Below are 26,303 nucleotides of genomic sequence, written 5' to 3'. Positions count from 1 at the left end.
GTTTCCACCTTTAACTATTAATGTAAATTATTTAAAATAAATGAGGCCATCAAAGTTTTTAAAATGAACTCTTTCCCTATTGTATCAGTTTGTCTTAATCTGTCAGTCCTAGTTTTGTCGCATACTGTGTTTATTGTAAGAAGCCAAATATTAAACACGATTTACCTGGAGTAAAGCCTTGCCGATTTGGACTCTAGCCTCCCGCAACTCAATAATGTATGCAACTGAACAAGGGTGAAATTAAAGTGAACTTGGCCACATTGCTGTAGGACATTGAAATTTGTTCTATTAATCTGTCTTCAAATCATATTAGGTAAATGTATTTGATTTACATACATTATCAGTAAGCGGTGTTGATATAAGCGAGATTTATTGTTGTCTGATTTACCATCCAAGAACAAGCCTAAAAATCAATTTCATATTCTCAGAAGGGGCAGCTCAAGTTATCTCAAGAACGTTCCTGTTGCAGTCAGTGAAAGCTGTTTAGAAACACGCTCAATTAGTTTTTAAATGGGTTTGAATCTTAAATGTCTGGTCCCACCAAATCAAAGTCATTTCATAGGTCAATGATATTTGCATTTCCATTGCATCAAACTATTTGTTATTAATGTTTATTTTAGTTATGCAAAGTTTAATTTATTATCCAACCCAATGCCCTCCAAACCTTTAAAAAGAACAGCTAAAAATCTTTTCTAACTCGCCTCACAGACTGTCTTTCTGGAGTTGAAGCTTATCATCTCAAAGACTGAGTTTATGGTAATCCCGCCAACCACTCTGTCCACGATTCCTGCCATATCGCTTACTGTTGACAACTCCACTATCCTACCAACAGACCAACTTCGCTGCTCTCTCCTTCATCCCTCGCATCCAGTGCCTCACATCAATTGCCACCTTCACCCAAAAAACATCATCTTCTAAATTCTCCCATTCCTCACACAAGAATCAACACAAAATACAAATCCACTTCCTTGTGATATCCCTTCTGGATTATTGCAACTCCCTACTTACTGGTCTCCCACCTTTCACCACTCCAATCGATCCTTAACACTGCAGCTAGATTTATCATCCTTTTCCCACCGTTCCTCATCTGCTGCTGAGCCTGACCTATACAGCCCTTAACAAATTCGTACCCTGTTTTTCTCTACCCTACTATCAATATACACCCCTAACCACCCTCTTCGTTCCTCTCATGACTTGCGTCTCTCTTCTTCTACTGTCGTTACCTCTTCTCCCGTATTCAGGATTTCACCCGTGCTGTACACCGCCTCTGGAATTCCCTACCTCGTTCTTTTGACATGGTTACACAGATCCACAGGGCCTACGGTAGCAGCCTTCTCTCATTTTTAGTCCGTCTACAATTTTGTGTGTATTCTATGCTAGGATTGTAGTATTTTTGTTCACTTTTTACCATTTATACGAGGCTATCTTGTGAAATTAGATGGCATGAAATTGGCTGACATTGTTGAATACAGGGCCCTTTTCAGTGTTGTACCAAGTGCTTGGTGTTGGCACTGCAGACTTGTTCTATTGTAGACTGGGTGATAACTGCACGGCCTCCCACTGCCCCAGGAGAAAATGATGTAATGTCTACTTCCTGTTCTAGACAATCTGAGTAAAATCTGGTTCCATATAAACAGGAAGTTCATTAAGACTATTCCTAATTTAGCATATTTTCCTTGCTAGCAGTTACCCATAACTAGTTACACGATATCCTAAAACTAAATCCACTTTTTCAGAAATAATTCTAAATGGAATTCAGAAAGGACTTTCCACAAATGTGTTGTGACCACAGCCATTTTTCTTCCTTTTATGCAGTTATGGAAGAATTCACAGCCCTTTGTGGCCCAAACCGACAATTGCTCTAAAATGATTATTGTAAAGAAGCTTGTAAATATCATGACCCCGTGACATGTATAACATATTGTTTTGCGTGAGTAAAGTGTCTGTTGATTTAAAAGAAAAAAAAAGACAACTAATAGATTAACACATCTTCTCTCTGCATTCTTATTGCTTGATGATCTAGATATGAATTGTACCTTCCACTCAAGTAACTTTTTTTTTTTCTTTTCCCTCCTCAGCTGACCTGAACAATGTCAGATTCTCGGCTTACAGAACCGCCATGAAGTTAAGGAGACTACAGAAGGCCTTATGCTGTGAGTGCTCTTCACCTGTCACCACAAGTCCACCGTTATTCTAACCCTCCTTTCCACACACTCGCTTATATTCGCTTCGAAGCAAAGAATATGGGGAAAAATAGTTGTGTTAGTGGCTTATAAATAAATTACTCACTGCAACATAGCAGCTGGTTAATGATCTTTAGATTCCTGATTATATTTTCAGCTCGTTAAATGAAGCTGACATTATCATTTGGGAGTTGAACTTTGTGTTGCACCTAAATGATCTGATAATGGTCTATCGGTATAATGCTTTCTGTGTTTTGCTTCTATCCAAGGAAGGGAGGATCTTGGTGAATCATCAAAGCATTATTTGTATTTACTGGTTCAAATAAAAGCATTTATCTTAAAGATGCAAGAGATACAATAAAGTGATCTGCTGGCTTAGGGGTGAAGAACATGACACCATGTAGTTACGCAATAAATTGGTTTCCCATCTGGTTATGACGATTAGGTAGTCCCCCACGCCCCCCACCCAAGTTAGCTAGCAAGTACACACAGAAACCTAGTTCACTTAGGATGCAAGCAACCCTGATTAGTTTAATATTTGCACACTGGGTTCCTTTGAATACTTTGTCCCAAACACCTCTTGTTTCACTGTGAGAAAATGTTCTTCATCCGCAAACTCTTTTAGCAGCTGCTACATTTTGTGAAATGTTGTAGCTCACTCTTATCTCTGTTTAGAACATGGGAAGATGTTACCTTCTGCTGGCAAAATCATTTGGTTTCATTATTCAGAGCTTTCTGAACTTTAAGCGTAATAATGTTTTAGATTTACAATTAGTATATATTTAAAAGGTCAACAAGCTAGTGTGGGGCATTCTTAAAAGGATAGTAATTGATGGTAATAACTAGATAGGAATGTACTGTTTAGATGAAGAAATATTTTTATCTAATTTATAATGGGGTGTAAGACCGCGAGAGTGGTCCAAACGTCTTACATGTTATTGTCAATTTTAATATTGTTGATTTTCACTGTAATAGCGCCACAGAATCCACTAGTGCTCTACAAAGTAAAAGCAATGTACTGGTGAGGAGTTGATGTGTGATGAGCTTGGTAGTCATGTACAATTACCAAGTAGTGTGATCAGTCGGATTAGAATCCTTACTCAGATATGGCTTGAATACTCCTGTTTAGTTGTAGAGAATAGTTGAGTAAAATGTTATCTCCCAGCAGTTCTTCACTTGTTCATTCTGCAAGAAATGCTAGTGGCATTAGCCAAACTACTTGTGTGTTTGGCACCATTTATTAACTCATTTGTATTTTGTTATTTATTGTCTCCTTATGCTTTGACAATTTAGAAATCTAAGTTGCCAGCATAAGTAAATATTTTTCTTTACTTTTGCCAAAATGCTAGAATAATAGGAATGCATACATTTTTTTTTGTTTGACATGGTTAAAACCTGGCTAACATTTCATTTTGGGATCAAGGAAGAATTGTGCAGCCCTGCTATTAAAGGAAAACTCACCATAGTTTTTCAATAATATATTATTGGTGTGCTTTTCTAAAAAGTTTGGTATTCCGTGGACATAAAAGCCATATATTGCTGCCTTATGGTAAACCATAGAATGTCTTTATCACCCAGAGGGACACTCTGCCTAATAAAAGTCTATGAGAAACCCATAACTAGTTACGTGATATCCTAAAACTTCTACTAAATCCACTTTCAGAAATAATTCTACGTGACCACGGCCGTTATTCTTTCTTTGTGTAGTTATAGTCATTAGCATTGCCATATAGAATCGCCTCAGTATGATGTTTGAGCATTTAAAGCCAGACAAATTAGGTTTATCCAAACTACGGAGTAGGAACCGCTTATATACATAATTGTTTTGTTCAGAGAAAAACTTTAGTTTTTCCATGGGACTTTCCCTTTAACTTTCTTGGATAAGAGAAGTTCCTAGGATATGCTGGTCATACACCGCATTGCATGCCAAGTTTGTCATTTAGTGGTGGTCTTGGCTGTTGGATGAGCTGTAGCTTGTCTTGATGAATGCAGGATGTGTATGGTTGCCAAAGGATTTGTCCTCTATTTAAAGTGCATATACATCATCGTAATTATGGAATCCCTTGAATTTATGAGGCTGTGTTTATCAAGGAGATCTTTCTAATGCACGTGAAGTTAGGGCTCAGAAGGGCAAGTATGAACAGAAGCATGCTGGCTTTACAAAGGAACTCAATGTAAAGTATGTGGGGATTTAACATCAACCATTGTTATTTCCCATACTTGTAAAAGAAAAAAAGTATTGTTATTCTAACAGACCATTGTACAGATGCTTTTAAAAAACCAGTATGTACGTACGTGCGAAAATCAGGTCGTCTTTGCTATTTTCCGCTCTGCTTGTATTTCTCTGTATTAGCATGTATAGCAGAACAGATGGAGATAGCTTTGATAAGTGACACGCTCATAAAAATAGCCTTTACTGCCATGCAGTGTCTTCGATTTGGGAGCCCTGGATGTTACCAGACTCACAGAGAGGTGGTCCTGGGTCATTTGGTATGAAGTAAGTAACAAGTCGCCTCCTCTATCCTTGTAGAATAGAAATTCATAGGAAAGGTGAAGCCTGGTAATATAACGGTGGACGTCGTATATCACGAGTCGCTTGTAGGCCTGGAGCTATAACCTGCTAAATAATCTGCTTCACCTTCACCGGTAGGTTTTTTTAATGCTGCACATAAATTATATTAGTGTATGAGATATATCCTAACAGATCAATAAGCAGGTTTATGCACTGTTTGTGTGGGTGTATGTATGTATGTATGTATTTATCTATGTATGTGTATGTATGTATATATATATATATATATATATATATATATATATATATATATATATATATATATATATACACACACACACACGCTATGTGGACAAAACTATTGGGGCACACCTAATTATTGAATTCAGGTGTTTCAATCAATCAAAACAATTTGGGTCGTTCTAAAGAGCTCAGTGAATTGAGGCATCAGTTCATGAAATTCCTTCCCTACTAAATATTTCACGGTCAACTGTAAGTGGTATTATTGGAAAGTGGAAGAGTTTAGGAACTGTAGCAACTCAGTCACGTCACAGAGTGGGGTCACCGAGCCCTGTGGTGCATGGTGTGTAAAAATCACCAACACTCTGCTGATTCCATAGCCGAAGAGCTCCAAACTTTCACTGGCATTAATATCGGCACAAAAACTGTGCAGAGCTTCATGGAATGGGTTTCCTTTGTCAAGCAGCTGTATGCAAGCCTCGCATCACCAAGTACAACGCCAAGCATCAGATGGAGCAGTGTAAAGCACGCCGCCACTGGACTCTGAAACAGCAGAAATGTGTTCTGTGGAGTGACAAATCAAGATTCTCTGTTTGGCAGCCTGTTGGGCGAGTCTGGGTTTGGCGGATGCCAGGAGAACATTAGCTACCTGACTGCATTGTGTCTAATGTTTGGTGGAGGAGGGATAATGGTATGGGATTGTTTTTCAGGGGTTGGGCTACCCTTCCCTGGAAGTAATCTCCAGCATACCAAAGACATCTTGGACAATGTTATGCTTCCAAATTTGGGGAAGGCTCTTTTCTATTCTACCATCACTGTCCCCAGTGCACAGATTAAGATCCATCAAGACATGGTTGGATGTGTTTGGTGTGGCAAGAACTTGACTGGCCCGCACAGAACCCTGACCTCAACCCCATAAAAACACCTTTGGGATGAACTGGGACAAAGATTGCGAGCCAGGCCGTCTTGTCCAACTTCAGTGTCTGACCTCACAAAAGCTCTACTGGATGAATGGGCAAAAATTCCCACAGAAACACTGCAAAATCTTATGGAAATCCTTCACAGGCGAGTGGAAGCTGTTATAGCTGAAAAGGGGGGACCAACTACTTATTAATGTCTATGTGTTTTAGAATGTCATAAAAGTCCCTGTTGGTGTAATGGTCAGGTGTCCCAATACCTTTGTCCTTATGCTTTATATATTTAATATATATATATGGTATAAGTACATCTAATTGGGTAAAAATAACCTCTATTGTTCAGCTGCTGATTTGGTAAATTCCGAGGTTGTGTGCTAAAAGCTCTGAGTCTCGCATGGGGAAAAGAGCAATATCAATACTAGTTATATTAATATATGTATGTGTGATATATACAAATATATTGTGTCTTGTAAACTGGTTGGGCTTCTAAATAGGTAAGGTATAATTTTTCAAGGTTTTTTTTAAATGTTATTTTTAGTAGCATCATGTGCAGTTGAAGAAAGATCTCAAGCCTGGGGCTTTTTGAGATCTCTGGTTCCACCCACTGATCTGACAGCTCCCAGTACTGGTTATGTTGTTCTGGTAGACGGGTCCGATGAAAGCCTTGTGCATAGATAAGTCAGCATGAAGTAGCAGCAAATGCACAGCTTTCTGTTTCATACCTTATGGCAGTATTAAAACGGAGGCCAATAAAATAAACGTGATATTGGAAGCATATCACAGGCATTTACAACACACCTAGATGCATTTATTTAATGTTCCTGCTACTACGTTTTATGTTTCCAAGTAAAAAGATGGCGTTACACAAGGAAGGCTTAAATGGACCCTCCATTGTCCCATGCAGCCTCATCAAGGAACGCAAAATACAGTACTATAACGTAGATTCTTCAACCTGGAATAAATACCATTTAATTTTAGGAGAAGCTGCTACGCTACGGCTGCAGCACAACACCCCATCTGTGGTCCCATTTTTTTATGCCGCTGAATTACCTTCATGCATTTGCAAGGGAGGTACAGGAAAAACAGGAAGGTCGACATAAAAAATGGAGTAAAGGAAGGTTTTATTTTACCCCTAGATGGCGGTTCCTTTTGTTTGATGAGAGACAACCTCACCTAGCCTGCTAATTTGTAATTCTTTTCTAATCGTGTTAAATATTCACACGTTCACTACTTTCCATAATGCTTCCCGTTGTATTTTTCTTCATTCACGCCGTACAGGCTTAAGGATGTGTAGTGTTCCATGGTGATCACTCCCGTGCATTTTGTCTTGTAAACTCTCGACAGATGGTTTGTAATAAAGTGTTCCACTAACTGCTTTTAGGACGTTGCTATCTGGTAGCGTGAAAAGTTTGTCAGCAGCCGTCCTGATAATTGAACTGCCACCCAAAAGCTTGCGGGGTTCACTTAATTACCATTGATCCTGAGTCCCCGAGGAGCCGAGCATTTAGCCGAAAGCGTCGAATTAAAGGTGTTCCGAAGACAGCGCAGCAATTCCAATCTGGTTAATAAATTGGTGTTAGACAGAAGTGTTTCTCTGTAACCCATGGGGAATGTTGCTGATAAACAAGCCATTCCTTGATTTGCTGATGTCGGACAAGACGTGCATCTAAGCATGGTTGAGGTTTTATTTGTCAGCAAATTGAGAGACGATGCCTCCCAGTCTTCCAAATTAGCCCTTTTCCTCAAGGTTTATAATAAGCTAGAAACCTTTTTTTATTCACAGGGGCTCTCTGAACCAGTATTTTTTTTCCAGAATCCAATTAGAGAAACATGATATTAAACTTTGAAGTTGGTTTTTGGTCGTCGACCTATAATATCTTAAATGAAATGGAAGATTTTGTTTTGCAGGAGACTACATTATTTTAAAATTAACAAACTTTGGAAGGAAATTAAACAACCACTTGAATGATTTCGAGAGTTAAATGTGGTGCAGTTCCCATGGCAACCAATAGGATAGTTGATTGTGCAACTTTCATCTTTTTTCACCAGAATTGCTCTTTGTACATAACCTTCCTTCCTTTAAAATGCAGTGTGGATTTGTGATAAACATTCCATTGGTCTGTTGCGGATACTAGATCCTGCCTCACTCTAATTTTATTTTTATAAAATTATTTTAGAAGGTATGTCATTGTTCATCCATGTTACAGACATAATGTCTTGTTGTTGTATTATATTGGACATAGTAAACCAAGCGAGTTTGTGGTCTACTGCCAGAAGGCATGTTATAAGGTTATCCAGCTACGAACCTCTCTTTTCCGGTGAGCTTCAGTACCCTAGATCTGCCATTTCTCTACATCTGGTGGTTTGTTGTCTCTGTATGATGGGAACAGCACAAGTATCTTATCAGAGGCTGATACTGGCGACACAGGTTTCAGATAAGGAGGACTACTCTGATATTCCTCTGAAGGACACTGATATAGCAACTGTTTTGTCCACATACATGGAAGAAATAGTTTATTTTTCAAATCTGTACATTTGATCATGAGCTTACCAGCATATTGTATAGAAAGAATGTTCTATTCGGTATAGAGTATTAAAACCATAATTTATTAACGGTCTCTCATTCATTTAAGATATGAGAGTATGGAATATGTAAATGAAAAGTTATCCTGTTACAAATGTAAGTTTTATAGTCTGTGATGTCTAGTTGAGATATAAACTACACCATTGGGTTAAGCTGTTGGTAGGTAGGGATGGTTCTAGATTTTTAAGGGGCCTTTAAGTAAATATTGTACATCTAAGGGCCCATGTCTGAAACAAGTGATGAAAAGAATAATTATACATAACCTAAGCGATGCAGCATGTGTCTCGCCTTTCACATCGTCTGAGTGGACCCTATGTAGCTGCTGTACTGTAGCGCTACCTCTCTGGTCCACGCGTCAATGTTCTATGATGCATCACAGAGTTCGATGCACACAATGATATATTTTGATTTCTTAGTATTCCAAAACGACAGGTAGAATTTGAGTGAAATGTGGTTTTCCATTTAATTCTAATCTTAGATAATTTTTTTACGTCGGCAATTATATTGGCTGATTTCGCTATTCATCCACCGCACAGGATGTAGAAAATAATAGCTAGAAATAATAGGTATCTCTGCCACCAAAGAAGGTTACGAGATTGCTTTGCACTGTCCAGTGTGTGGTTGCTCTTTCTGGATGTATTTTATTAATTATGCTGCTATATTGTCCCTAACCTTGAAGCTAGGTCATTTCCAGTGGTTTGGCACCGTGCTGTTTTATGCTCTAAAATGGCTAGTGGGGGTATTAACGCTTTCCGTGCCAATGGAGTAATGAACATAATGCAAAGCATCGTGTATTTATTTGCCTTATTGATTTAGATGGCGGCAAAGCTCATATTTTCTCAATTAAAAAATAAAAAAAAATCCGTGCTGGTGCTTGATTGCTGTGGCAGTGACTAATGACTGTAGCTAATGCGCAGGTTATCGCCATCATTAATGATTCCGCACTCATTAAAACACTGCAGATTTCTCAAGGAACGAAAATATCATCTGCTTACCAGCCGTGTGTCCCCCTTGTGCACAGAACATTTATGATTACATGCTTGACATATGGTAAGTGGTTTAATGGGACCACTTCATATAATACTATAATGATGCAACTGGATCTTCTTAAGGTTTCCATCTTTGTAAGCATGGGTGAAATTATATGGATTCCGGTTGTATTTATAGATGCTACGGTCACTACACTGCAGCATTTTTTTTTTATGGGATACTAAAAATAATCTAAGTCTGTATCCTGACCGTGCATCCCTTTATTGTTGGCTTGATGTGCATGCACAGATACAGTGGTGTTTTTCTTTTTTCTCCTACATCACTGGGTAGTAAGATAATTGGCGATATTACAGATTTACAGCCTCGTGAGACCAGCCTTGCTTCAATAGTTCATAGCGGTATAATAAAGCGCCAGTATCCTATGGGTTCATTTTGTGGGAAGAGGAAGAAACCCACAGTTTAACCCAAGTCAACCTTTCTATAATTGCCCTGCGTTCATCAAATAAAAAGTAAACGATGACTGCCAAACTGCCTTGAATGTTTGAAAATCATCTTTCCTGTCTTAAATATTACTTTAATAGGAATACTCTTTCTTGTTAGGTTTCAGTAAATCAGGTTCGTTTTCAGATTTGTATAACTTTAAAATGTAGTATTACAAATTGTAGAAAGTAAATTTTCTAAAGAACGCGCCCCATTAAAATGACTAAGTACAAAGATTGCTGAAATATATTTAAATAGCTTACGGCCATTTGTTAGTTGGTGCATCTTATACGCATGAAAAGTCACGTCACGTTGTATAATTGTATAAGAGAATATTAGTTGTGCTGTGACGTATCTCTGTATTCTTCCTTTTCAAGGGTTCTTTCTAAAGCTTTCAATTGACGTGCTTGTGAAGATGTGGTCACTGTTGACATTGTAGATTGCCGTTTAAGGGAGAGTTCGTATATTTATCCCTCAGGAGACTTATTCATAGGCAAAATTTTAAGAAATATGTAGTAGTGATGGATGGTGTGACTACTAGAATATAATAATCAGTCCAAGAAGACAGTATGCTTGTGGAGGCTGACCATGAATGTACAAATAACTGAAGAAATGTGTTCTGTCAGGTATGTTGGTGACCTGCAAAAACACCGTTCATGAAACCTTCAGGGACCCTTGTTCCTTTCAACCTTCTCATCATTGGAATGGTTAAAATGCCTGTTTAGAAATTGACGACATCAACACACAAGGCCTTAACCTCTTTGGAAAGCATGTTTTTGAACTGTATTTTTTCTAATACCTGTGGGACAAAACACGTTACGTAAACAATTACCATTCCACCAGTCTTTTTGTATGCAAGTCCGGAAGGAAATGCAAGGCATAGTGCGTATATTCTTCTTCTCTCCTTAGCGTAATATTTGTCATGGAATATAGAATAATGTGCTTTGTGTTTGTTTGTTTTTCTTTTTAGTGGATTTGCTGGGTTTGTCTGCAGCCTGTGATGCCTTGGACCAGCACAACCTCAAGCAGAACGACCAGCTCATGGACATCCTACAGATTATTAACTGCTTGACCACCATTTACGATCGACTGGAACAAGAGCACAACAACCTAGTGAACGTCCCTCTCTGTGTGGATATGTGCCTCAACTGGCTGCTGAATGTTTATGACACGTGGGTGCTGTTGTCCTGATTACTTTGTACTGCTCGCTAGGGTTAGAATAATGGAATGTCACCTTTTGTTACGCAGCGAATGCCGGCGAGTGGAATCAGCAGGGCCACAGTTAGCATTTCATAAATCTAAAAGGCTTTTAGAGGCCTTCAAATAAGATCCCCAGACACACATTGAACACGGCCACCTCCTCCGGTAGGGATTGAAAATGATAATATGCTCTGCATAAACTAGCCTCTACAAACCACATGTATTTTGTGACAGGTTAGCAAGAATGCATAAGTAAATAGAATTACAGGAAATGCTTGCAATAAATTGACAGGATTCATCTTTGTCCTGTATGACCCTGCCGAGAGGTTTCTAGCATTAGAGATGTCTGCTGAACCGTGCGCACAATATCTCTAACTCCCCCATTCCCATAGCCGGAGATTTATAGATCAGTTGGAAATAGGTTGTTTCTTTTTCTGGTACTCCAGCATCTTATCTGTAGCGGTACGGTAAGTAGAGTTACTGGAACAGTAAATTCCTACAAACTTTATAAAACCATGCTTCATGCATGTATTCGCGTTGATCCATATAATGGATAGCAAAACTTTCAGTGTGTCGGTTCACTATATTTGGGCCCACAGATTTTTAATGGAAAACCTTGACAGATTTCTCCTTTAACATGGACTGCGCGTACCGTACGTAAGCGAATAAATAGTTGCTTTTGCTTGGAGAAGAATCAAACCAGGATTGGCTCTGCATTATGCATAGTGAAGTCTATGAGGTCATCGCAACTCATCTACCAAGGCAAAACGTAATGATTACACATTGTGTTGGAGTAAATACTTTCCTTTCTCCCAAATTGGACTGTAATTTATACCCTGATGTAGGCAGCATACATAATAATAATAAAAAAGAGGTGGCAGGAAATTGCTTGATTATTCAGAATTGAGAAGGCTGCACTAACATTAACATCTCCACGGGGGGTTTGTATATAAATTGATTCTGATGAAGCTTGAAAAGGTGGTCTTATTTCCCCATCAATCAAAATGGGGCAATCAGCAGAACAATTCCATTGCTTTGTATGAAAATAAGGCTATCTTTAAAACCTTTGTTTTTTTTAGCTTGAAGATTGGGTGAATCTCTAGAGAAAAAGTTGTAAATATTTTTAACTTAAATATTTGTATTAAATAACAAAGTAGTTTTCCATACAGTTTTTTTTAGTTTGAGCTTCAATTGAATAAAGCTCTGCCGGGGGAAATTTCAAAATTTAAGTAACCTCCTTTTATTTTGAAGTGATATATAGATAGATATATGATAAATGTAAAATAGAAATATTAACCATGTGTGTTTAAACATGATGGGTGATATACAGAATATACAAGTATATTAAAAATAAAAAAAAAAATTGGTACCTGAACAGTACATCTAATAGCGGCATTTTCCCTCCATTTTCTACACAGAGGTCGAACGGGAAGGATCCGTGTGTTGTCTTTTAAAACTGGCGTTATATCCCTGTGTAAAGCACATTTGGAAGATAAGTATAGATGTATGTATTCCTTTAATGATGCTTCATTTAGAAATGCAGTAAAATTAACATTTGCTTAATGACCAGAAGTTACTTTGTATGTAGATAATGCTGTTTATTTTTTTCACTCATGTTTAACTCTGTGACTGTAAGTACTTACAGTTTGCTTAATGGAATTACGTTATCTGTGCTATTTATCCAAGGCATCTATTAGAATTACAGATAGGATGTCTATATATTCTAAAAATGATATTACATTTATTTTTATGCCACTTCCTGTTAGTACATTTTAATTCATAATTTTATCAGAAATCTTTCATGGATTAGCATCATGTGTTTATTCAATACAAATAATACATTGTATAGATGACTTCTTTAAAAGTTATCGGTAAAAACCATAAAATTGAATTTTGTGCTTGTAATTCTTCTGTATTCGGAATCCTCTTTCAAAATCCAGTTGTCTATGAGCTGTTGAGAATGTGTTGCAAAGTACTGGAAGCGCACGCAATTTTCTTTGTGAACAACGTTATTATCGTAAATATGTCAGTAACCCGTATATTTATAACTGTCATTTTCACACCTTTTTCCAGTTCCGAAACAAATTTCCGAGTTGTAAACAAATCTGTAAATCAAATGTACTGAACTTGAAAACATGCTGAGGCTTAAGGACAGAAATGCACCTGAGCTATATGGTGTTAATGGAGGAAACTTGGAACGCGGCCTCTAGAGGGAGATAAAATGGCACCGTCGGAAGGCACAGTAATTTATCTGTGTCTACAGTTTAGATTTACGGGAAATAAGACTTTGTGCACATGAGTGCATACTTATTAAATAGTTTAGCACACTTAAATAGACTGAAGAGTTCAAACAAGAACTGACTGCCACTTCTTTATGAAAATAATAGCTTGCTCTCCAAAGATATGGTGGTTTTTGTCTTGGGTCGTTTGTACGTGGCCATGAGGACATCTGAGGAGGTTTCCCTCAAATAAGATACCTGCATGTAATCTAAAACCTATTGGCGCACTGACTGTCTTCCAGGTGTGCGACCACATATGGGAAAACCTAGATGTAGCTTGGAAATAAAAAGCCTTGCTTTAGTAAAAGAAAAAGGCAGATCACACTTAATGTCATATTTTTAAATAAGGTAGAGGACAGAGTGACATTAACAGGGAAGCAGTTTTAATATTTTTTGTCCGTGATAGCGTCTGGCACTCTGCTAAATGATAATCTCTAAGTAGGCGGGTGACATAAGGAAATATCTTAAAGGTGGCAGCCTTTAAAAAAAAAAAAAAATGGTTAAGTGAGTGATTTATGTGGGTTAAAGACCTTTAGGGGCATTCATCATATCAACGTATGGAATTTTCCAGTTGATATCTCCACTTTCACCATTTTGTACCAGATTTGTTCTTTACATACAGTCTTAAAAAGCCTTAATATTTCAATTAAAAAAAAGACACTAGAAATTGTGCAATATTGCTCTGTTTTAGCATCTCTACAGTATGTATACCTTAAGCAGGCTTCGCATGGAAATTCATTCATCGCTGGTTAGTGAAGGTCTATGTACCTTTTTGTTGTCGTATGCGCATATTGGTATGCAAATTAGATCAGAAAACCCGCAAATATTTAAAATCAAATACAAAGGGAAACAGTTCAACGTTGCCGAGGAATTTACCCAGTTCCACGCATTACGGGTGGCATGTATGGAATTAAAAGACCATCATCTAAAGTGTTTTGTTATAGCGCAATGGTGCCTTTAGTAATTCATCTTGGCCATAAAGTTCCCTTTTTGTTTTAAAATGTACCTTATTATACCTAAAGTAACCCCTCGCTCTTTGAGTGACATTAAATACAGAGTAGAGTACATCAAATGTCTCACAGTGCTGTAAGTTCGGAGCTCGGTTTAATTTCCGCTCTTAATTCGGTAGGTCTTTTTAAAATGATTTCCTTTTATTTTGGGGAGGGCAGATTGACTTTGACTTTAACTGCACGATTTTAAATGGCTTTTGAACATTTCGGATTAAAATCACAGGGTGCCTGTCCGACTCGCATTATGAGATAGTCGTATAAGTGACACGCGGTGCACTCGTTGTGGTGTTTGAGAATCAGGGTGGCAGCTCTTAAGAAAATGATTCCATGTACTTTAGTTTGATTTCCACAATGAAAGTCCAATAAAATAAAGGAACAAAAATACAGTGCCTGTTATGGTATTTTCTAACTGTTCTAAATCTCAATGAGACATATAATTAACCTATGTTCAGTGGAAGAGAATAATAGCAATTTAGCTTTCAGATACTAGTATATAGGTATTGTTATGTAGCTCAGAACCTGTATCGGTATACGTGTGTGTATGCATATACCATATATATCATGAATGTGTGCATATATCTATTTATAAATATACAGTATATATATATATTATATATTTAGTAGCTGAAATGGTGAGTAGTTACTTTTTTCGGATGGACCACATGAATCGTCTTTAACTTTTCCTTTTTGCCTAAGGCAGCTGGGACTTTTTATTTCATGAATTTAAATCATCCTAAAACCTTTCTTTTCTACTGCAAGGAACTATTGCAAATTGGTGTACAACAAACCCAGCAGATCTGACACCAAACCACTACTATTATTAATCCCCGTTGTTACCAGCCAGGACTGTTAAGCATTAATGTAATTGATGAAAATTCAATTAAAAGTATGCCTGCTGCCATGGAGTTTATTTTAAGAAATCCATTACCCCCCTGGCTATTGTGCACGTCCTGTACCCTTTCCCAAATGTACATGGTATGTGTATATATATATATATATATATATATATATATATATATATATATATATATATGTGTATAAAATATATATATATATATGTGTATAAAATATATATATATATATGTGTATAAAATATATATATATATATATATATATATATATATATATATATATATATATCCAGCGTTTTTCTGACATTTCTGAATATCAGCTTTGCCGTATAAATGTGCATTTAGATATACCGGAACCCACTATTACAAGATTACAATTTCAGTAGCGTGAACACGGTAGTTTAAGCAGACATTTGAATTATTTGGAGTAATCCCAACACATTTAACACGTTAGGAAACACACAACTCGGTATAAACTGTACTCTGATTGTAACCTTCAAACATATACATAATTATCCTGAGTATAAATCATTTGTTTTCTAGACCTGTTCAAGCAGGTGGCAAGTTCGACTGGATTCTGTGACCAACGCAGACTGGGCCTTCTTCTACATGATGCCATTCAGATACCAAGGCAGCTGGGAGAAGTGGCATCCTTTGGTGGCAGCAACATCGAACCCAGTGTTCGGAGCTGCTTTCAATATGTGAGTACTTGTATGACAGTGACGGTTTCCTGAAACTTTTACATCGAAAACAAAACATGTTTGAGTATAAAAGCATTATTATGTTTAATGAGTATGCATTATGTTCATGTTGCATGATCTGCAGATTTTGCAATTACATATCCACATGTATCCACCCCTGGCATAGTGATAGTTGAATGCACTGTTCACAATGACATATTCACTAGATTTCTTGCTACATGTAGAGGGTTAAATAACACCACCATGCATCAGTTTTGTGTGTGTGTGTGTGTATGTGTGTATGTGTATATATATATAATGATCAAATATAAACAGAAAAGAAATGATGATTACAAAGCCCAAATGGACCAACTCCAATTTAGATGATATTTAACTTTGCGTTCAGCTAGCGTTGTGTTCTGATCTGTTTTGTTGAACTAAATAATGAAAAAAATCATCCACGTAAGCATTCTTCTTCTATTGTCACTAGTGTTTATTTAGTAAGAATGCATCATGTGTACCTTGTTTAGCCTGTTGCATTTAGCTAGTGTTAGGAAGCATCACTATAGAAGATAGATACCAAAGAGGAAGAAAATGGAAAGGTACACTGAGATAAATCTCATTTATCCTAAATGCCACCCATCATGCATCATATCATGTAAATGCCACCACTGACAAGCGTGGCAATTCACTTGATCGATATGTGCACTTATGCTTAATTCCTATTCCTTTTAGTTTAGAACTGCTTACAGAACCCCTACCGGAACATAGACCGAGCACTCTAGAATCCCAAATATGTTCCCAACTTTGCTACTAATTATGCAGGAACGAGGTCCTAGCTGAAAACATACCAGGGTCATGGCTGCCGTGTTCCACAAAACAAATCTCTTGTCCTCTTGGGAATATAATACAGACTCAATTTTTCCCAGCGACACAGGGCAACCTATTTTATCTCACAATGCTTCGGTTTACTAAAGTGCAATTGGGTGAGAAGTAATAAATGTAATAACAGCATTGCTTCATCCTAAACCCTTCTGCCCATCAGATGCTGTCGTTTCGAGTAAATGTTTGCTTGCATATATACATTTGGAAAGTGCTTTTTCCTCTAGAAGTAAAACGCAGATCAGCGGCGTGAGCCGAGGAAGCCTTGTTGAATAAATCAGTTGCTGGACTCGAAATGTATTTCTTAAAGAGATTTAAAAGAAAAGCTGCTTTGTTTTCCCTATGGCTTTCTGGAATTCTTTATCTTTAATCTACAAGCAGATATCTAGTAGCCTAGAACTTTATCACTAATCATCCAAAGGCTTTAGGACCAATCACGATAACGTTTTTCTCTTTCTGATACAGCTTTTGAATGTAGACCTATTCTGTGATGGAGAATTAATGGAAGTTCTGCCCAACTACAGAACAGGCTTAATTTACTTCTTTCCTTATTTTTATCTAATATCTGTTCAAGTTGAAATAGATTTGAAGGAAAATAGGTATTCAGAAAGAAAGTTATCAGAATTGTTTTAAAACTAAGAAATCTAAAAACATTTATAAAAATGAATTAAAGCCTATGGAGGAAATTATTAAAGGAGGACTTCATTAGCATTACCATAAAGAATCATCTCAGTGTGGTGTTCTTGAAATGCAAGTGTACTCTGCCAGCCACCTTACTTATTTTGGGATTTTATTTATTCAATTTTTCCAGTTTATTCCCTTAAAAAAAAAAAACCCCCAAAAAAACCTGAAAGTAGCCATCCATAATACACTGCAGGCTGACCAAAAAGAAACAATGAAATAGAAAGGAACTGTCAAAAACATTGATTGCTTTTTTCCCATGTCCATTTTTTTCCCCACTTGAATCTATTTATAGAAATAAATAATAAAAACTGGAAAATTGCCCCTCTTTGTTCTCCTTCGGGAATGTAGGACAATCCGGAACATGCTGATTGCAGTATTGTGTGCTGCAGAAGAATGTTAAAGCTGCAGTTTGTTTGTCTGGCATATTGTGTGGTCCCCTGACATGCCGTGTTAGCCCTTAGAGAATGGTAATGTGTCCTCCCCTTTAGCCATACAGGTCTGTAAATGTCATCCAAACAGCTCTAGCTCTCCTTCGGTATTTTATTCTGGGTTTGTGCGGCCTGAACAAACAAATGTTTAAAAAGCAAATACAGGCTGCAGAGCTCTTTGGTTAGGTGTTTGCCTGCAGGGATATGAAAGTCTGAAAGCAAACCTCTGTTCCGTGTAAGAGACAGTTACTTTAGCGTAACCCAAGCATTCCATGGCCAGCTTTATATTTCTTCATTTGAATTGCAAACAAAAGAAAAACCCAAAGCAGATCAAACCGAGGTTTGCTTCTTCTTTGCGAGGCTGTCTGACATTCACTCGATAAACCAATTGATGGTTGCTGCTGTTGTTGCTATCATAGTACTAATCAGTGGAAATAAAGGGACCTTCTTCCACATTTGGTGGGATTCAAGCACTATTGGTAGGAGGTTGATAAAACCACCACGGAGATCATGTATGACCCCTCCAATGCTTCTTGTCAGCCTCATATCTATTGAGCTTTATCTAGACATTTACCTTCTAACTTGTGGGCACTTCATGGGCTGGTTGGACACACGGGCTGTGTACTGGACTTCCTCAGTAATTTTTTAACCAAGTTACCTTAGTTTGTCATCTCGACTAAAAACTGATTTCTGACATATCAAAAATGTAGTATGTAGTATAATTGTGTTTTGTGCCCACCATATAAGTACATAAGGTCACCACCCTTTATGTACCATTTGATTGTGATTTTAAAAAAAATGGGATGTCTAGTGTGTATTAGTAGCATCCTTGTACCAATAAAAAAAAAACATATTTTACCAACTATAAGTACGTCCTACAATCATCATTGTAAACTTCTACACAACCCAGCTATCTTTCAGTAGATAGGGTAAAAACGAAAATTCTACATGGTCTTATTCATGGACATAAAATATATTATAGAATATTTTCACAGTTATCATATTTTCACATGTAGGTAAATCTTATTGTAATGCAACCCTGGTTCTTCCTGGGCTTACACTATGGATGGTCATGGTCCACATCTTTCCACGCTCTACTAAGGAGAAAAAATGACCGTGTTTTATAGGAAACAAAATACATACATAGATGTAGATATTAAAGGATGGATGGATCAGGCCCTGTACAAGCAAAAATCCACTAGGCATAAGAAGAGGAAGTTAATTTAATAATGAAATAATAACAGATCTTAAGTTCAAGACACTAGCATGCAGGTTTGTGTTGGGCAATGAACAGGTTCATAAACCCATTGTGACCTGCTGATGATTTATAGTGTATTGTTATTTTCAGTGAAATCCTCTGTGCCTGCTCGTTCCTAGAATTGGAGGTCACCTAGGAAATTGTATTAGCGGCTGAGAAAATGATCCACAAAAAAAAAAAAAGCAGAGGCTGCCCTTGACCGGATTTCTACCACGTGACTTTAAATCTCCAAGTAATTCTCAAATGTTTGATACATTTTAGACGTGCTAATCTCAGCCAAGCACGGTTATTTGCCTGTGTGGGCTCCGGAGATAGGGTCGTCCATCGGTTCACCTTTATTACAATTAACAAATTAACATTGATTATTGGCTGAAAAATAAATCAGATATATGGTTTTACTGAATTGCTGTCCTCTCTGTGTGGCTTTTTCTGCCGTCTTAATTTATGCTGATTACCGAAACGGAGTCTGATGCTCTTAACTGCTCATTCTTATTCTAGTTGGAACATGCAGTGCACTATTCTATACAGAATGCATCTTTTCCTATTAAAAAATGCATATTAATCAGCTTTTCCATTAATGTACTGGCTTATTGATTCCTGAAGAATCGGAGTCTCTGTAGATAAACATCCCTCTAATGATTAGCTCTCAATTTCTCGAAAATGTGTATGCATTCCTATTTTCATATTGTAATGATTTATCTTCCCTTCTCATATTTTAGAAGAATATGTTTAATTTGCATTAAATTAGTAGGCCGAATCAGCCAATGAATGAACAAGGGAAATATGAGTATTTTAGACAGTCCACTCAAGCTTGGTTTAACTTTATAGAAGCCTGATTTCTGCAAGTCCCAGTTCTTATTATTTTTATAGAAGGATAAAAAACATGAAATCTGATGTGAAGTAAATGATGAAATGAAATAGAATGCAATGTATTATGCAATATTATGTGCAGTGGGTCTCGAGACCTTGGGTCATAGCAAATAAGTATCTTTGCCACCTTTCACAAGGTAAAATACTATGTTGCCATGCTCCCTACAGGTCCTCCAGTGAACCCTAATCCCTCTTTTAAATGATCTCAAAATGTTTGCCGAGTATGAGCAAATCAGAGTGTTCTTCAGCCCTAAAAGTCACAAAAATGTCTATAGAAACAGAACGTGATCCTAAATGAAAAATATTTATAATACAGGTTTTCCAGTATTCATATGACTGCCTGTCTGTCAATGTTGGTGGTGTATATGTGTGTGTAAAATATATATATCTGTGAATGATCATATTCACTGGACTGGTGTTTTTCATTTATAGTGATTAGCCCTCGGGTTAATACACATTCCTAGGAAAGGAGCTGTCACTGAGACCGTTCATGTATTAACTTTGTTCCAGTACAAAGATTCTCTGTAATGGTCCTTAAGAAGTGTGCTACTTGTGCTGTGGTAGGAATATTATGAATCAAAGCACCTTTATTTAAGCAGGAATTTAAACATTTAGTGAGTAAAGCACTAGCTGCGATGCCTGGATATCCTTACAGCAAATTATAATATGTACGGGTTTGCTGTAGACTGTATGACCCTAATATTTAACCATGGGGGTATGAGTTTGGTGCAAAACCAAAGGGGCTAATCCTGGGAATTCCCAGACACGGTAATAAACGCCTCTATAATTGAGACTTTTAGAGCAGTCTCGGCTTGTATTTCTCCATGTAATTGATTGTATTTGTAGCTGATGTGTCCATTAACACAACTCTTTGCCTGTAAGAAGCTAAAATATACTGATACCAGGTGGTTTTCCCCATTATGCCCATTAACCATGCAGTTTTTCTCTCTGCAGCAATTTCCATTTATAAAGTTCATGGTACCTGGAGTAATCACCTTAGCAACCGGTGAAAATTCCTTGAGAACACTTCACATTTAGTTCCTTGCCCCAGGGTAGCTCTTTATAGTATAGCTCTATGTCTCTGAGTACTTTGTGGTCCTTTTAATATGACTCATGTCATGCCTCTGTTGTGTTTCCTCCTACAGGCTAACAATAAACCAGAAATAGAAGCGGCTTTATTTCTGGATTGGATGAGGTTGGAGCCACAGTCAATGGTCTGGCTCCCTGTACTTCACAGAGTTGCCGCTGCCGAAACTGCCAAACACCAAGCCAAGTGCAATATCTGTAAGGAGTGCCCAATTATTGGATTCAGGTAACACTAGCTTTCTGAGGACAACTCATTTCCTTGGTTTTCTCGTCACTCAAGTGGAATGTCCTTGATATATATTTTTCCTAAACTTTGCCTAAGTGCAAGAATGATGCCATTTGGTCTAAGCCCTAGAGTCTACTATCTGGTAAAATCAGAATTCATATGGCATAAGATGGGTATTGCTGGAAGTAATAGGACAAGGTTTTGTTCTCCTGCTTACCACATCATGTGAGGATGCCAATGCAAGATTAGCTAATGAGCTGATGTACCGGTCGCTTCCGTTGTTTCAAAGTTGACTCGCATTTCAGGAGCAGTAAGAAAAGATTGCAGAGTCAACCTCTCATCTCCACTGATTGGGTGAAATATGTTCTGACATCATCATTGAGACAGCTTGGGAAAATCAAGTGTGAATTAGAAAATGTACATGAGGCACACAAATTAACTTTTTTTCTTCTATGACAGAAGTGGTTTACTTTACTGGCTCTTTAATTCAGGTTGATTATTCACGTGCACATTTAAAAGGATTATGTGTTGCAGGACTATTCAAAGGAGTTGGAAGTTGATGAGCATTGGAGGTCAAAACCTCTGGTTAATGGGCAATTTGGGGACCCTCCTATACACTTTATTCTTTCAGCTTATTTTTTATATCCTCTTACTTAATGCTGATTACAAGGGGGTATTTAAACTTGATTGCAATTCAACTGCTTCTCAGAGCTTGACAAATTCCTGAGTTTTTTTATTTTTAAGATGATATAACTCCACTATCAAGCACTTGAGTCGGGTTCTTGTTCGGTTTTCAGCCAAGATGGATATATGATTCAGTGATTTCATGCAAACGTCTTCCAATTTGACTGATGACTTGATCACATGTTCACAAGAACGCTGCATTTAGTGCCATTACCCTTAAGTATGCCAGCTGGATGTGCATGTACGCTGTGTAGTCTTCATCTGCTTAAATGCAGATAAACTTGCATCAACAAACTCAGGTCAGATTTTATAATGTTGTTGCCTAACCAATTTGTGGTATGGCTCACATCAGCTCTCAAAAGTAAAGCACAGCACGTTTAATTGATAAAATAAATTCATTTCTTTGACAATCGAATTGTATAAAAATGAGTGGTTATCTCACATTATTCCAAAGATTTGTATATGCTCCAAAAATAAATTCTTATTGACATCCACTTCTTTTAAGATAATATATGAGCACGCTAATCAGAAATGGTTCCTTGCATCTTTCCAGAGCAGTACCGTCTCCTAAATTATTTATCCACGATGTTTTCTACCCATAACAAAGAACCATGGTTAATCTGTCTCAATGAATTTATCAAATCAGAATGCAAGAAATCAAATGTTCCTTATGAATTCTCCACATTATGTTCGGTGGTTTGTAAACTTCTTCAAAATCATGCAGGATGCATTTATTCAGTAGACTGTGAAATGATTACTACCTCCGAGATAGCGACTTTATACTCCCCAGTTATTTCTCCCTAAAAACTAGAAGCTTCTCTGGAGTGTTAATATACTAAATAGAAGTGATCTCAACGGGCAAGTATGAAATGATTCATAAAATGGAACACCGGAAGCAGACTATTGTGCCATTAGCAGAAACTCTAAAGAGTGCGCACTTTACACAGTGCACTCTACGACTGTGCCCCCCAACCTATCTGTCACCATGATTGTTTTCTTAGGGACAAATACCTAAAATACACATTACGATTATGGGAGTATATCTCGTTATCGGTGCTACTTGATACCAAGATGTGAGTGTGATGGCGCTAGCAGGCACCTCAATTGGGGCTTTTGTTCTGTGATGGACAGAGGATTATGCGTGGAGGCCACCTTTGAAAATTAATGAAATGGGCCATGAAGGGATAGGGCATACTGGGCTAGCAACTTAAGGGAGCATGGAGAATGGATCTAGAATTGACTGCAACTACAACCCTTTAAATATTTTCATACTACTCCAAATGGAGACTAAGCGTCTGCCTGCTGTGCTACATGTTTATATTGCTATGTTGTTCCCCTTTTATAGGTACCGAAGTCTAAAGCACTTTAATTATGACATCTGCCAAAGCTGCTTCTTTTCTGGCCGCGTTGCAAAAGGTCACAAAATGCACTACCCGATGGTGGAATATTGCACTCCGGTAAGTACTGTACAGAATATTTATTCCGATTTATTATTAGAATAGTGATACTTATGTAATGTAAAATTTTATTCGTGAGGCCAATCTCCTTAATTAATATGTTTTCCACATCCTGTTTATTAATAAGTCTGTAAGATGAGTCTACTGGAGACAACCTTGTTTTATTATATTTTTTTAAAGCTGATTTTATGTATAATTGGTGAAAAGCTGTTGGCATATACTAGGAAAAAAACAGGATTTTTATTGTAATGCCTTTTTAGATTAATAATGTGGATTACCTTTACAAGGAGTACAGTTCCAAACTCTCCTGTCTGAAAACTGTGTCAAGATGCAGTCATGCTCCTGTTTCCTGAAGTATCAGTGAAGGGATACTTGATTTACTTCACTGCTCCATTCTCTTGAAGTTGTAAGCAGTGTTGTCTTGACAAATGGATATCTCTCTTGACATCAGGGATTCAGTCAATGAACCTAGTGTGTCTGGAGACCTAGATTACTGAACTCCATTTTCTTAAAATAAAAAAAAAAACCTAGCTAGGCTTTACATTTAGCATTTCACTTCAGTTAGGCAAAATATAGTTTTATTCTATTAAAATGACTCTTTGAGCATAACGTGTTCTTGGTAGGGTTGTACCAATATATAGGTGGCCGAAATATATCGGCTGAAAAAGGCATTATCGGCAAAATGCCAAAATGAAAAAAAACGGATGAAAATCGCGGGGGCCCTGCTGCTTACCTGCGAGTTGCTTGCACAGTGTGCAAGCAGCGTCTCTTGTACCGGCCAGGAGAAGCAGGAACCCAGCGGAATCACGTGACTTTGCTCCGTTACTTCTTCCCATGGGGTGGGGGGGACAAGAGAAGTTGCTCACACAGAGTGCAAGCAACACAGAGGGAAGCAGCAGGGCCCCTTCGGAAGTCTGCGAGTGAGAGAGCTGCAATTCAGGTAAGGGGTGGGGGAGGGTGTCTGAGCAAGTATGTGTGATTAAGGGAATGAATATGAGTATTAGTATATGAATGAGTAAATTAATGTTTGTGTATGACAGCATGGCTGTGTAAGTGTGGGGGGATAGCATGGCATAGGGAGGCTGTAATTACACTCCTATCGTGCTCGGGTTCCAGCATGTACTGGCTTCCTTAGCATGATAGGTGTGTGATTGCTGTTATCAATTTTATATATATATATATATATAATTGTTGTTGATTTCTTTGTTATTTTTGATATTAGTATTTTTATTGATTTTTGTTGTCCAATTTTGGTGTTACTTATTTTAAATATGTGTGGTTATTTGTTTAAATTTTTTTTTAAAGGTGGGGGGGTCGTTTTTCGGTTTCGGCCAAGTGAATGCTGAATTTTCGATTTCGGTCCAGAATTTTAATTTCGGTGCATCCCTAGTTCTTGGCAGTTATTTTTTATACACTTTAAACTAGATGATTTCATCATCATTCATCTCATTTTTTTAGATATGGTTAAGGAGTTCATTCATATTTCTCAGATAGATTTTTGTGTCTGTAAATGTTATTCTGTTTGTATTCTTGGATATACCACACCTCTAGATTCTACAAAACAAACAAGTCTCTATCCTTGAATGTGGTCCTGTGCTTTAGTTGGAATAAGTTGAACTGTTTATCGGTGCCCAGGTCTCGTTTGGTATATGGGTTTTGACTGTTGGTTCAATAAACAGTGATCCATGACTGAATTTAGCTTTGAACTTTAAAGTACAATAAAAGGAACCTAAGAAATGCTAAATCACATTGTCATAAGCCACTAAATAATGGGTAAGTGCCAAACACTTTCTTGTAAAGCATTTAATGCCTGGATGCCTACTTTCTCAAGGAGAATGCTGAACAGATTCCAAATCCTGCATTTATAGAACACATAAAGCAACAACGTTGACTTCTTTTCAGCCGCTTTTTCACCAAAAGCTATTTAGTTTTTTAAAAGAAGGGCTCAAAGACCAGGCTGACCACGTGATATGCAGATATGCCCCTTAGTATGTTAACAAAAAAATCCAAAAAAAAATGTGTTCTTTTCCATTTAATTAATTCTTACTGCTTTCAGACTACTTCTGGTGAAGATGTTCGCGACTTTGCAAAGGTCCTCAAGAATAAATTCAGGACAAAAAGATATTTTGCTAAACACCCAAGGATGGGTTATCTCCCTGTTCAAACGGTGTTAGAAGGAGACAACATGGAAACGTGAGTAGCTGGCATAGAGGCAGTCAATGCTGGTCCACCTTACCTCTTCATGACTCAATTTGTTTCAAATTTTGCACATTTCCTTTTATTTTCATTGTAGGAAACACAAGCTGATTTCTAATTTGAATGAACACAACACTAACGGCTATCTCCGATGTTTTTGCTCCACTTTAATCTGTTTGCACTACTTTTTTTTTTATACCTTCACACCCTTCAAATATAAAAAAAAAAAAAGAATAAATTATTGAAGATGAGTGAAGTTATACTCCATTTAGTGCTGCTAAATGCTTTTCTCATATAGTATAAAACTTTATTAGCAAAAGTGTTTTAGAGTTTTAATTTATTTGGTTTTTCTAATCTAATAACATGATCTAAGAAGACATTTGTAAAATACCGTATTGGCTCTAATATAGGCCGCACTTTTTTCACCCACTTTAAGTCTTTAAAGTGGGGGTGCGGCCTATATTCGGGGTCTAGCGCCCGACGCCCGGGACATGCAGTCCCGGGCACCGGGCAGGCAGCGGGGTTAGGATACAGATCCCCCGCAGCGGTGCAGGGGACCCGTATCCTACTCTCTGATACGCTCAGACAGCCTCCCCTGCCAGCACT

The 26,303-nt window shown here is 37.5% G+C and overlaps 1 protein-coding gene across 1 annotated transcript in view; it reads left to right on the top strand.

The window, feature by feature from the left end:
- Positions 1–26,303, top strand: part of LOC149289279 (dystrophin-like) — an 874,963-nt gene that overhangs the window by 813,029 nt on the left and 35,631 nt on the right. Inside the window, 7 exon segments of the mRNA XM_089490922.1 lie at positions 2,079–2,153; positions 10,877–11,078; positions 12,525–12,610; positions 15,790–15,947; positions 21,194–21,360; positions 23,390–23,501; positions 25,558–25,694. Coding sequence (XP_089347048.1) covers positions 2,079–2,153; positions 10,877–11,078; positions 12,525–12,610; positions 15,790–15,947; positions 21,194–21,360; positions 23,390–23,501; positions 25,558–25,694 — 937 coding nt within the window.

The sequence above is a fragment of the Sceloporus occidentalis genome, unplaced genomic scaffold (assembly GCF_023333645.1).
Source record: "Sceloporus occidentalis isolate IW3139 unplaced genomic scaffold, rSceOcc1.0.p SCAF_47, whole genome shotgun sequence".
Lineage (NCBI taxonomy): Eukaryota > Metazoa > Chordata > Lepidosauria > Squamata > Phrynosomatidae > Sceloporus > Sceloporus occidentalis.
The sequence above is the reverse complement of the archived record's forward strand: the minus strand, read 5'-3'. Positions and strand labels throughout refer to the sequence as shown.